Raw genomic sequence first — 12,582 nt, 5'->3', positions numbered from 1 at the left:
TATGTGTAATATAGTTTAAAATCAGGAACATGATGCTTCCAGCTTTGCTTTCTTTCTTAACATAGTTTTGTGTGGTTTCAAACAAAGGTTAGGATTACTTGTTGTATTTCTTTGAAACATATGCCATTGGAATATTATAGGAATTGCTTTGAAGCTGCAGATTGCACTGGGTGGTATGGTCATTTTAACAATATTGATTCTTCCAGTTCATGAGCACAAAATATCTTTCATTATTTGTTTCTGCTTCTATTTCTTTTATGAATGTTTTGTAGTTTTCAATATACAGTTCTTCAAATCACTTGATAAAAATTTTTTTAGGTTTTTAATTCTTTACTGATGCAATTTTAAATGGGACTTTATTCTTTATTTCCTCTTTTGATAGTTTTGTATTAGTGTATAGAAACAGAACAGATTTTTGCATATTAATTTGTGTCCTGCCACTCTACTGAAATTGTTTATCATCAATTGTGAAGTCATCATTGTTACACATGTGCATTCCAGTCCACCCTCACTGGCTGACAGGTCCTTTCAATGCCATGCAAACCATTCTCATTATATTAACAATGGCTGGACTTTTTCTGGAAAGCCCTTGTATGTCTATATTATTAAATCCATCTAATCTAATGCTGTTGTATAAGGCCAATGTTTCCTTATTAATTTTCTGTGTGGATGATATATCTACTGTTGTAATTGGGATATGAAAATCCCCTACTATTAGTGTATTGTTGTCTATTTTTTCTTTAGGTCTGTTAACATTTGCTTTATATATTTAGGAAATCCTGTATTTAAGCATAAATATTTGCAAATGTTATATCCTATTGTTGGGTTGTCCCCTTTATTATTCTTAAGCCCATCTTTTTCTCTTATTATGGTCTTGGTTTTAAAGTCTTTTTAGTCTGATACAAGTATAGCTACTCCAACTTTCTTTTGATTTCCATTTGCATGAACTGTCTTTTTCCATTTATTTACTGTCAGTGATCTTACATCCAATGTGAGTCTCTTGTAAGAAACATACAGATAGATTTTGTGTTTTCTACATTCTGGTTGGAGAATTTTGTCCATTTACATTTAAAGTAATTATCAGTAGGTATACACTTACTGCCATTTTGTTGTTTAATGAGTTTTTATAGTTTCTCTCTGTTTCTTTCTCTTCCTTTGTGGTTTGATGAGTTTTTTAGTGGTGTACTTATATTCCTTTCTCTGTCTTTTGTATATTTACTATAGGTTTTTGCTTTGTGGTTACCATAGTGCTTAGATAAACAATTTATGTCTGTAATGGGCTATTCTAGTTGACAACCACTTAAGTTGGATTCCATTCTAAAGCTCAGTTTTTACTCTCCCCCTTCCATGTTTTATGTTTTTGATGTCACATTTTTACATTTTTATCTTGTGTATCTCTTAACAAATTATTGCATTCACAGTTGTTTTTATGATTTTTGTCCTTTAATCTTCATATTGGCTTTATACATGATTAGTTTGCTACCTTATCTATATATTTACCTTTTTAGTGAGATTTATTACTTCGTAAATTTTATTGTGACCATATAAGTGCAATTCCTTTTTAGCTTAAAGAGATCTCTTAAACATGTATTATAAAGCCTACTTACTGGTGGTAAGCTTTCGCTTGTCTAGAAAACTCTGCCTCCTTCAATTCTGAATGTGCTGAGGAAAATGTTCTTGGTTGCAGTTTGTTTTTTCCTCAGCACACTGAGTGTGTTAATGCCACTCCTTTCTAGCCTACAGTTTCTACTGAGAAATCTGCCGAAAGTCTTTTTGGGGTTCCCTTGTATGGAACAGCTTTTCTTTTGCTGCTTTTAATATTCTCTCCTTGTCTTTAAATTCAGACATTTTCATTGTGTGTCTTAGTTTGAGTCTTTTTGGATTTATCTTGTTTGGAACTCTTTGGGTTTCCTGGACCAGGATGTCTGTTTCCGTCACCAGTCAGGGATGTTTGCAGCCATCATTCTTCAAACAGGTTTTCTCCCCGTCTCTCTTTTCCCCTTCTGGGACCTCTGCTGTGAAAATGTCAGTTGTTTCATGTTGTCAGCTAAGCCCTGAGCTATCTTCATTTTTTCTTTTAGATTCTCTTTTTTTCTTTTGATGCCCTTATTAGGTGAATTCCACTGCCCTGTGTTTAATTTCACTGATCCTCTAATCTGCCTCAGTTAGTCCGGTGTTGACCCTCTCTAGGGTATTTTTTCTGTTCAACCATTCAGCTCTGTGACTTCTATTAATATTCGGTACCTTCTTATATTTTACATCTCTTTTTTGAGTTGTTACTGTGTTTATCCATTTCCGCCCTCACATTGGTGAGCATATCTATGACCATTACTTTGAACTCTTTATCCAGGTTAATTACTTATTTCTGTTTTATCTTGTTCTTTTACTAGAACATATGCCCTTGTTTCTTTGTTTTGCTTTTCTCTCTGTTCAAGACCTCTCCCAGTCTTCAAGGAGTGGCCTGTGTAGGAGGTGAACCATGCCATTCAACCTTGCTTCAGCTCTTTGTTGTCTCAAATCTTTGTACTTGTCCAAATAGCTTATTATATTTTTGACAGCTTCCACTGGTTGAGGACCTGCCAGTGTCCCTAAGGGCAGGATCTAAGCACCTAGATTCAGGCTGTTTGAAAGCCAGACCTTCAGGTAGCAGCTTTTTAAAATATACAAATATATCCTTTGGGACTGAAATCTTAAGCCCTACTGGCCAGGTGATCTGGCAGTATTCACTTTTCATCAGTTGTGTTAATTGGGGCCCTAGATGGGTATATAAACTCTTTTCTCTGAGTGCCAGTGAGCTGGAGCAAGGTAATGGGGGGTGTGCCAAGATGCAATCCTGCACCTATGTTCCTTGAGAGTAGCTCCATAATCATCTCTTATTTTTGAGAATTTTCCCTCACTGACATTTTTAAATTTTCCTTTCTTACAACTGTTTATCCAGGTTAGTATTTGATTGTCCATTGCTAGAAATGGTGCCATGGTCCAATAACTTATTTTCCTTGTCTCTAGCCTGCTCCTTAATCAGTGCCAAGAACCCATTTCTCCAAATCACTTTTGTATCTGGCTGTAAGAAAAGATAAATGTCACCATGTCTTTCTCTTGTTTGGAAACATTCCATGTTGGTTCACTGCCTACAGAATGAAGTCCAGTCACCTCTGGTCTGCTCCTCAGTCTCATCTTTCCCCTGACTTTCCTCCTTGCCTGTGATGCACCAGCAATGCTGAAATAATTGTAGTTCCCCAGACCTGCTTGGGCCTCCCTGCGTTTGTATCACTACTGAAGCAGTTTCTCATATTTCCTCTTCCCCTGGCAATTCCTCACTGGTCCTTGAGACTTTGTTCTGGCAGAGTTTGATTTTCCTTCATGACTGCATAGTATTCAGTAAGTACTTTCTTATAGTATGTAGCACCCAAATGTTTCATTATGACTAATGAAACACTGGACTACAAGATGGATCTCATGCATCCTCCTTTCCTTAGATCCCAGTCTCTGCTCTTTTATTCTAGGAAGAGTTTTGTATGTATGCTTCAATGCTTTTACTAAGTGTATCAGCAAAGGGTTGATTGATAAGCTGTATGTTGAGAGCCTCTCAAGGACAAGAAGACAACCTTTTTGATGCCGTCGAAGGACGGCTTGAAATCATGTCTTTCTCTAAAAGATGGGTTCTGCCAGGGCACCCCTGTATTGCAGGCTTTGGGAGCCATGAGAGTGTTTATTTCTGGGGTGGTTAATGAGCTGCTCCTTGGAAGGAAAAAGTCAGATGTGAAAATTATGCATGTTTAAGGCTGGAAGAATTAGGTTTCTCATGGGCACAAAGCAGGGGACTTAAAGAAATTGAGAGTTTTTCAAGCTGTCTTTCTAAGTATCCTTTTTGGAGCAGTCAGGGTCAATCAAGTAACGGACTATAATAACTACCTGCTTATTAAAAGTAGAATCTGTAGTTCAAGGGAGCGAGAGAAAATGAGTTTGACTTTGAAATAGACACATGGATAATAGGGGGCACTGACAATGAAATGAATTGGTAATGTAAAGTGTATAATACAAATATAACTTATGGAGGCTTAGTGGGTTTTTTAAGTGTTTACATGGTGTTCCGAACCTCACAAAAGATTGGATAAGCATGCAAACATGTGGTGGGCACGTGCGTGTCTTGGCATAAAACTGCCGTAACTGCTCCAGGGAGATGTCGTTGCTTTGCATGTTGCAACGAGATCGGAGTTTTTTTTATTGGGATATTTCTCATTCTGGATATGAACTAGCTGAGAGGCTAGTTCATGATCTCATTTAGAAGGGTATGACAAAAGGAAGGGATCATGGATAACAGAAATGGGAGCTTCGTCAAAACTGACAGTGCACTATCATGTGCGGACAGGTGGCATTCTGTCAGAACTGCACAAATAACACCGTGACTGCAGTAAAGAACGCCTGTGTCTGTGTAGAATTAGCAAGTGATTTCAAGATGCCCATTATTCTAAAATGATTTTAGTACAATGGGTTTTGGAAAACCCATTTTTAAAAGTTAATTCAAAAGATAACTTTTAGTTCTTTAATCACCTTTTAAAAAGTTAGGCTTAGTAGAGATTGGCTGTTTAATAGTTTGTGTAATGATAGTTTTCAAAGGTGATGTCAGGTAGTCAAAGCTCATTAAATATTGTCTGTTTTCCTTGACTTTCAGCAATACCGTGAAGAACTGGATGCCAAGTTTAATGCTGACAAATTTAAATGGGACAAAATGTGCCACAGAGAAGCTGCAGTGATGTTGAAAGCCTTTTTCAGAGAACTACCCACTTCTCTGTTCCCTGTGGAATACATACCTGCCTTCATCACGCTAATGGAAAGTAGGTGGCAGATGTTAAGTGTGAATGGACTAAGATACAAGGTCAATAAGCTGGCACAGAGTGGAAGAAGGTGCATAATCAAATGTGACTGGAAGTGTGTATTTGCTCTTTTCTGGCAAGGCTTGGTGAAATATTGTGTTTAATGGTAAACAGCCATCTCTTTACATATTTATATATCTAAGTCTGATAGATAAAATTTAAAGGGTTTCATGATCACTAAAAGGCAGAGGGGTTTGCACAAAGAATAGACTCTTGAGATTTAAATTCCCGCTCAACCATTTGTTAGCCACGCAATGAACCTTTCTGAGCTGTGCTTGTAAATTACAGTTAGTAGCTATGTGTCAGAGCCGTTGTGGCTGTTGAGTGAAAACATCTAGAATAGCACCTTGTGGGTAATAATCCTTGACAAAAATATAAGACCTCTTTTCTTTAAACCTGAAGTCCTGTGCTGATGATGGAGCACATATGAAATGTTACACAGGAGGCGTTTTGTCTCTGAAAATTATAGCATTGCATAGTGTTTCTGAAAATTACAAATTCACATGGTTTAGGCCTTAAGTGATGGACTTCGGTAAAAAGTATAGTAATGGAAAGTGTGTATTATATTTAGCAGTGAGGGCATAGTTTGTCATGGTTCAGCCTCAGGAATGAATGTTTTGGAGAGTGTGACAAGGGAGAAATCGAGAAAAGTAGAATGGAGCTAGAGAGTGGAGGTGTTCACTACTAACCTGAGGAGCTCAGGGATCACAGACTTAAATATGTCGTTGATAGATTCTGCAACTTTAAACGAAACAATTATAAGGAAACCAATTTTCCATAGGCTAACTGATATAAATGAGAGTTAAGTTCCTAGAGCATTGCATCAACATTATAAGGAAACAATGTTGAATGAGAGGATGTCATTTGAGGACCTACTGCACAAGCTTGTTGAGTACATGGTGATTCTGTATGAACAGAGAAGGCTGTGGGCAGATTGGGAGGACAAACCCCAAGTAAAGAGGTGGCCCCCACTCGGCTTTATTGTTCCCTCTCCCACTGCAGCCAGCATATTTCAGTTACAGGAGGGGATCTGGGAAATATCCCTGAAAAGGTTCACAGAGGAGTCCGCATTTCTTTGTATGACTTTGCAAGAGAGAAATACTATATTGCAGTGATTGATTTGAAACCAGCCAACCCCACAGGAAGCCCAAAGTTCAGGGCTGCTACCAGCAGGAAAAATAGCCTTTTTACCACTTAGAATAAGCTTTAGTTGTAAGAGATTTTCCAAAGGGAAGACTGGTAGACCTGTGGGTAAGTGTGTTTAAACTGCCCTTCTTTATACTCTGGAACAGAGTTTGGAGGATATAGAGTAATTATTTCTATTAGCGTAATTATTTCTCTTTTCAAACCTGAGGAAATAATGACCTCAGGACAAAAAAAGCCTTAATAATAACTGAAAAAACTATCAACCATGAAACATAGTCGGGACAGGTTTCCTAAATAAAATAAAAATGGACTCTTTGCCAGTTTAGATTTTTAACCTTCACAGAGATTTTATAATTTCTCTGAAATTGATGGAAATACAGGGTCTGTAGCTGCATCTATTATCTCCCTGCACCAGAGGGTTTTTTTGTGGGAGTGGGGAGAGGTTGCATTGGAAGATTACAGACCTCCCTTAGCCTGCAGTTTACTCGTAAAAGTAATGTGTTCTCTGTGCTACATACTTGTACTGCAGTGTGCTCCTGTTAGGCCGTTATTCAGTCAAACTCATGTCAACATGCATTAGCTGTTTTCAAAAATACCCTGGACCTGTGTCATTTTGTTTTACAAATTTGACATAAATTTCTACAAATCTCCATGGAGATTGTGCTGAGACAATATAATGCAGCCCTACAAACACGCCTTCTAACTATTCTGTCATTCCTTGCTTACAAACATTAGTCATCCACGCCTAACTCAGGTGCACATAACCTCCTCTAACAAGCAGCTTGTCATGGGAGCGTCCACGGTACTGTAAAGCTCAGTGACTTGGTATGAAGCTGGCTGCCTTTCATCCATTGAAGGGAGATTTTTCTTCAACTTGGGAACTCCCAAGGGATTCTAGAACATAATGCTTCCCTCTAGGAACTCCTCACTAAGTGACCATTTTGAGGAAACTACAGAGAAACAAAGCAAAACCTGGATGCTGTAGTAAATACATTTTTCAGCACAGATGGCTGTGGATTATCCAGTTGTTAATGGAATCGCTAAAATCCTTTCCTTGAAGAGGGAAAAGAGCCAGCGTTGAGAACACAAGTATAAATGCCAACCCTCTGGCGCCATCTTCTGTGATTGTCAAGGAATAAAATATCAGCAATCTCCAGAGTTCCAACTAGGATCACCTTCCCTAAATGTCCATTTAAGATCTAGAATGTGTCATTAATCATAGCAAGAGCAAACACACATAGAGGTAACTACTTACAGGTACAGATGGGAACATTCTACACATATTAACTCATTTAATCTTTGTATTTTTTAATGCCAGGCACTCTGTTTACAAAAGCTACCTTATTTAAAGTTTTAAGTTATCATCTTTGCTGATAATATGCCGTAGAAGTTGCTCATGATTGAAGCTTTGTTGGGTCGCCCAGAAACAGCATCAAAGACCGAGATTAGTTTGTTTAGAATGTTTATGAGGCATCCACTTAGGTTCCACAGTTCTGAAAGGGAAGGGCAAAGGAAGCAGAATTGGGCAGAGGCTAAGGTTGGGCAGTGAGTGATGCAGTCTCAGCCCAGACCTCCTGCAACTCTGTGGGGAGCGCTAAGCTTGGTGGCCTTTCAGAATTGTTTCCCATTACAGGGAGAAGGTTGAGCCTCTTTACTCTGACTCAGGCCATCATCGGATATCTACTGCCCCTGAGAGGACAGCATGACCTCAGGCGAGGCAACTGGAGAGAGCCATTTCTAGGAAGAGCTGACAGCTAAGGGACCAGGTCCTTCAGTCAGGAAGGGGCAATGCAGGCATCATGTCCCATGAACCACTACAGGCATGAAAACAGAGAGATTTCTTAGTTCCCGAGACACTTCTATGTAAAGAAGAAACAAATGAGCTTTAGAGGCAGTCCAACATAAGAAGGAAGTCTTAGTTATGAAATAAAACGCACATTTCTGAAGCTAAAGGGGTTTATCCATCCAAGCACTTTTTATTGATTTTGTTTCCCTTGGTGTTTAAAGAAGGTGTCCTCTCTGATTTTATGAATCCATATTTGGATAAAAAGTGCTAATTCAAATAAAGCAATCCATCCCTACATTTAAAAAAAGAAGAAGATATCTTAGCATCCAGCAATGGATTTGGATGCTCCCAAGGCATTTACTTAGTGGCACCCAAGTGAAAGTCCAGAACTTTAGAGCACGTGCTACATAAAGCATCCACAATGGCAAAGGCAAAGTGGTCCAAACTTTGCAAAATTATTGGTGGTAAATGTCCCCAAAGACTTTACCAGTTGGTCAAATCTTGCCATTTCTGTAACTGTCACAACCTAGGAAAAACTGTAAGGGTAGGGCATAATTTATACCCTATTTTAAGGATAATTTGAGCATTTACAAATGGATTTTATATAATTTTCCAAATCACAAAGCCTTAAGTAGGTTTCAGTAATGTTTTTTTTTTCTTTTAATCTGTCCTCTATACCTGTGAACTTGGTTGTGGGGCTTTAAAAGTAGGGGGTTTGGAGAAGTATTTTTTTATATTTAGATCCCACAGACAAGAGAGACCAGATGGTATTAGTCTTTCTTTATCTGACTCATTTCACTTAGCATAATGCCCTCTAGGTCCACCCATGTTATTGCAAATGACAAGATTTTTATTTTTATGGCTGAATGATATTTCATTGTGTGTGTAGCACATTTTCTTTTTCCATTCATCCATAAATGGACACTTAATTGTTTCTATATCTTGCCTATTGTAAATAATGCTTCAGTAAACACTCAGGTGCATATGTTTTTTGAGTTAGTGTTTCATTCTCTTCAGATAAATACCCAAAAGTGGAATTGCTGGATCACAGATAAATTTATTTTTATTTTTATTTATTTATTTATTTTTAGTTTTTTTCTTTTTAGAGGTGCATGGGAAGTTTTATTGAATAATATTTAAATATTTTACTTAGGCTGGCATGGGTGTAAAAGACAGAAAACTGTACTTGAACAACAATTAAAATTTAAAAAAGAAATATATCTAATTTTTAAAAAGGGTATATAAAAATATACCTAATATATACCCTTTAAAAAGGGTGTATAAAAATATACCTAATTTTAAAAAATTTTTTGAGGAGCCTCCTTACTGTTCTTAGTGGCTGTAGCAATTTACATTCCTACCAGCAGTGTATGAGGGTTTCCTTTCCTCTATGCCCCTGCCGACACTTGTTATTTCTTGCCTTTTTGATAATATCTACTCAACAAATGTGAGGTAATATTTCATCGTGATTTCAATTTGCATTTTTCTGATGATTAATGATGGTGAGTGTCTTTTCGTGTACCAGTTGGCCGCCTGTATGTCTTCCTTGGAAAAACGTTCACATGTCTGTTCTGCACATTTTAAAATCAGACTGTTTGGGGTTTTTGGCTATTGGGTTGTACGAGTCCTTTATATATTTTAGATATTAGTCTCTTATCAAATATAAAATTTGCAAATATATCTTGCATTCAGCAGTCTGCCTTTTCATTCTGTTGATGGTACTCTTTTCCCGTGCAGATGCTCTTTAGTTTGATATAGTCCTACTTGTTAATTTTTCTTTCCGTTTCTTGGATTTTGGTGTCAGATTCAAAAATTTGTACTAAGACCTTTGTAAAGGACATTACCACCATGTTTTCTCCTAGGAGTTTTATGGTTCCAGGTCTAACATTCAAGTTTTTAATCCATTGTAAGTTTTAAGTCATTTAAATTTTATAACAGCCCAGTGAGGTAGGTAAAATGACTAATTCCGCCTCGCAAAGATAAAATAGAAGCAATGAGGGGTTAAACAGCCTGCTCAAGGTGGCTCAGTGACTAAGTAGTATTTGAATCTGGTTCTAGAACCTATGCTCCTAATAATTATACTTTGCTGCTGCTTAATGTGGAAGTAAGATTTATTTTCTCTTAGATTGAGCTTCAAGCCTTCTGCTTATAGCATAAAAGTAAAGTAAGGTCTGTAAAAGTACTTTGAAAAGGGAAATGTTAGACAATTCCAGAATCGTTTTGAGGATCTTCTTGGCCACCTGCCTCTACAGTGGCACCATGGGATGTGGAAGGGGGGTAACAGACTGTCCAAGCAATTGAATGCAGGTTGTTGGGCACAACAACTGAGTCCTTACCATGGGGAGCGGTCAGAAGCCCTCCAGGCCTCCAGGTGTTAGCAAGGAATGCTGCCAGAATACGTCAGTGATGTTCCAAACGTGTGGTTATTTCTGTTTTCTTGTTAGGAGGGCCTCACATCAAAGTCCAGTTTCAAGCTTTACACCTCATGGTCATGGCACTGCCTGATGCCAACAGGGACACAGCCCAGGTATGTTGTGTTGACCTCATGGTTTGTCATTGGCTCTTATTAGTCAGAGGAAATGGCTCAGGTGGAAAAGTGAATAACAAGATGGCAGCTCACTAAGCCAGCTGAGCATATTGCATCCTGTTCCTGTCAGTGTTCCCATCGTTGTTCTCCATAGAAGACCGGAAAGAATGTAAATGCTGGAGTCTTCTTTGAACATTTCAGTTTTATTCATTCAATCTATTCAGAGATATTGAGTGTCTACCACCTGCCAGGCACTGGCTAGGTAGGTTAGGAGTAGGAAAAGCAAAGGTGGAAGATGTAAAGGGAATAATGTCAGAATAATGTGAGAACATTGCATAAGTTGTAAATATAAAACTCTGTAATTGTCAGTGCTCAGATGCCCACTTCAAAGATCTGATGACTGCCTGTGGGGAGAAAATTTGAAATCACTGATTTAAATACATTTTTAAATGTTCGTGCCTTACAATTTATGAATTCAATTCAATATAAAGAATTCTATAATCTCTGGATTTTAGAGATTACCTGATAGGATCTTAATACTTTTATAGATTAGGAAAATTAAGCTCAGAAGAATAACTTCTCCTTTAACATATAAGAGAACATTTGGTTGAATCCTACTCCATAATTCCTTATCCCTAATATCCTTTTCTTTATTTCATATTCACTTCTTTGCTGTATCTCTGTAAAAATCAAAGTTTATCTTGCTGTTTTCATAGTGATTCTGTATACAACAGGAAATTTGTTTTAAGTACAATAGGAGCTGAGAATCTTTGAAATGAGGTAAGGATGAGTTACAAGGAGCCAATAATTTTGAGGTCAGTAAACATAAAGCTAAAAACAAATGTGCTTCTTAATGCTACCTCTTATCAGACATTTCAGTTTGGTGAGGACTTTTCTTGTACATAGTGAAAACAACTGTGCTAATTATAGCATATGTCAATTATACTATATCCTTAATCCAGGGATGGGTTTGGCTGTGGCATAAGAATCTTTCTGTAATACAGTTTGGTAATTTTTCAAAAACTAGAATTTATTAGTTTATTTTGGCTCTGTCTAAATGATCTTCTATCCAAAAAATGTGTCTGGTATCACATATCTGGGTCAACATGTCACTACCCTTTTATACAACTGAGGATGCAGCAATTATCAGAAAATTCAATATATTTCTAACAGAAGATCCTCAAAAACATTATGCAACTTGTGAAAAATCTCTCTCCCTCTCTTCCCCCTCCCCCCCATCCCATCCCTCCCTCCATCCATCTCTCCCATCCTAACTTTCGACTGGAGCCAAGATAGAAGTTGGTGTGGTATAGCTATCAGGAGCTCTGGCTAAAGAATCCAGTTTGCTCAGTTCAAATCCTGGCTTTGCCAGTTAGTGATCTGATGTTTGACAAAGCGATCTGTCTTTCTCCACCTTAGTTTCCCATCCATGCAACTTAATAATAGTCTCTACTTCATAGGATTTGGAATAATGATAAAATCAGTGGAGATAATATATATATATAAATAAGAATAATGCCTGGCTTACAATAAACCCTCCGATGAGTGCTATTATTACTATTTCTTACTGTCCATTTTCTCATTACAAATACTGTGTCAGAAGTCAAACCTGGGGAATTGAAGAGCATGTCCTTTTAGGGTTTTACTCTTCTTGGTGAATTTCAGACTGTCTGATAAGCATTTATACTTTGGTGGTTTAGCCAAACTTTTATTAAGCTTTCTTAAATCTTTTTTTAATTTGATATTGTTAACAGCTGCATGTAAGCATTTTCCTCCAGTATATTGAAGATTCCAAAATTGAAAAGCAACAGAAAAATGATACCCAAAAAGTAAAATTAAAATTTTTTCAATTTTATTTACATTGGGCTAAGGAAAGAGATACTCATTAATTTAAGAAATGGGTTTTCCATTCACAAAGAAACAGTAAATAGTTTTAAATAGTAATGATTTAAATTAAGGGTGTTTTTTAGAACTACTCTCTTCACAATAAAAATATATTACATTTTTTGAGATGCATTTTCTCTTCCTAGCTTATTATTTAATTTTAATATTTATCAAACTTATTTAGGATAAAAGAAAATAAGGAAAGGCAAAGTATTATTTATAGAGACTCCAATATGACAAACTCCATAACAACTGTCCACATTTTTCATTAGCACTTTTAAGCAAGTAGAGGGGACCATGAGATTTAACCATTCTCTACTTCTGACAATATTCTGGGTGTTTTCTAGAGGCACAGTAAATGGGTA

General features: G+C 37.1%; 1 protein-coding gene across 8 annotated transcripts in view; it reads left to right on the top strand.

The window, feature by feature from the left end:
• ARHGAP28 (Rho GTPase activating protein 28) overlaps positions 1-12,582 on the top strand; it is a 222,503-nt gene that overhangs the window by 183,651 nt on the left and 26,270 nt on the right. For all 8 annotated transcript variants that reach the window (XM_053664302.1, XM_053664301.1, XM_053664304.1 and 5 more), the window contains 2 exons: positions 4,673-4,835; positions 10,251-10,333. In XM_053664302.1, the coding sequence (XP_053520277.1) occupies positions 4,673-4,835; positions 10,251-10,333 (246 nt within the window). The remainder of the gene's footprint in view (positions 1-4,672; positions 4,836-10,250; positions 10,334-12,582) is intronic.

Source organism: Artibeus jamaicensis, unplaced genomic scaffold (genome assembly GCF_021234435.1).
Source record: "Artibeus jamaicensis isolate MK-2021 breed Jamaican fruit bat unplaced genomic scaffold, CSHL_Jam_final contig_354, whole genome shotgun sequence".
Classification (NCBI taxonomy): Eukaryota; Metazoa; Chordata; class Mammalia; order Chiroptera; family Phyllostomidae; genus Artibeus; species Artibeus jamaicensis.
The sequence above is the reverse complement of the archived record's forward strand: the minus strand, read 5'-3'. Positions and strand labels throughout refer to the sequence as shown.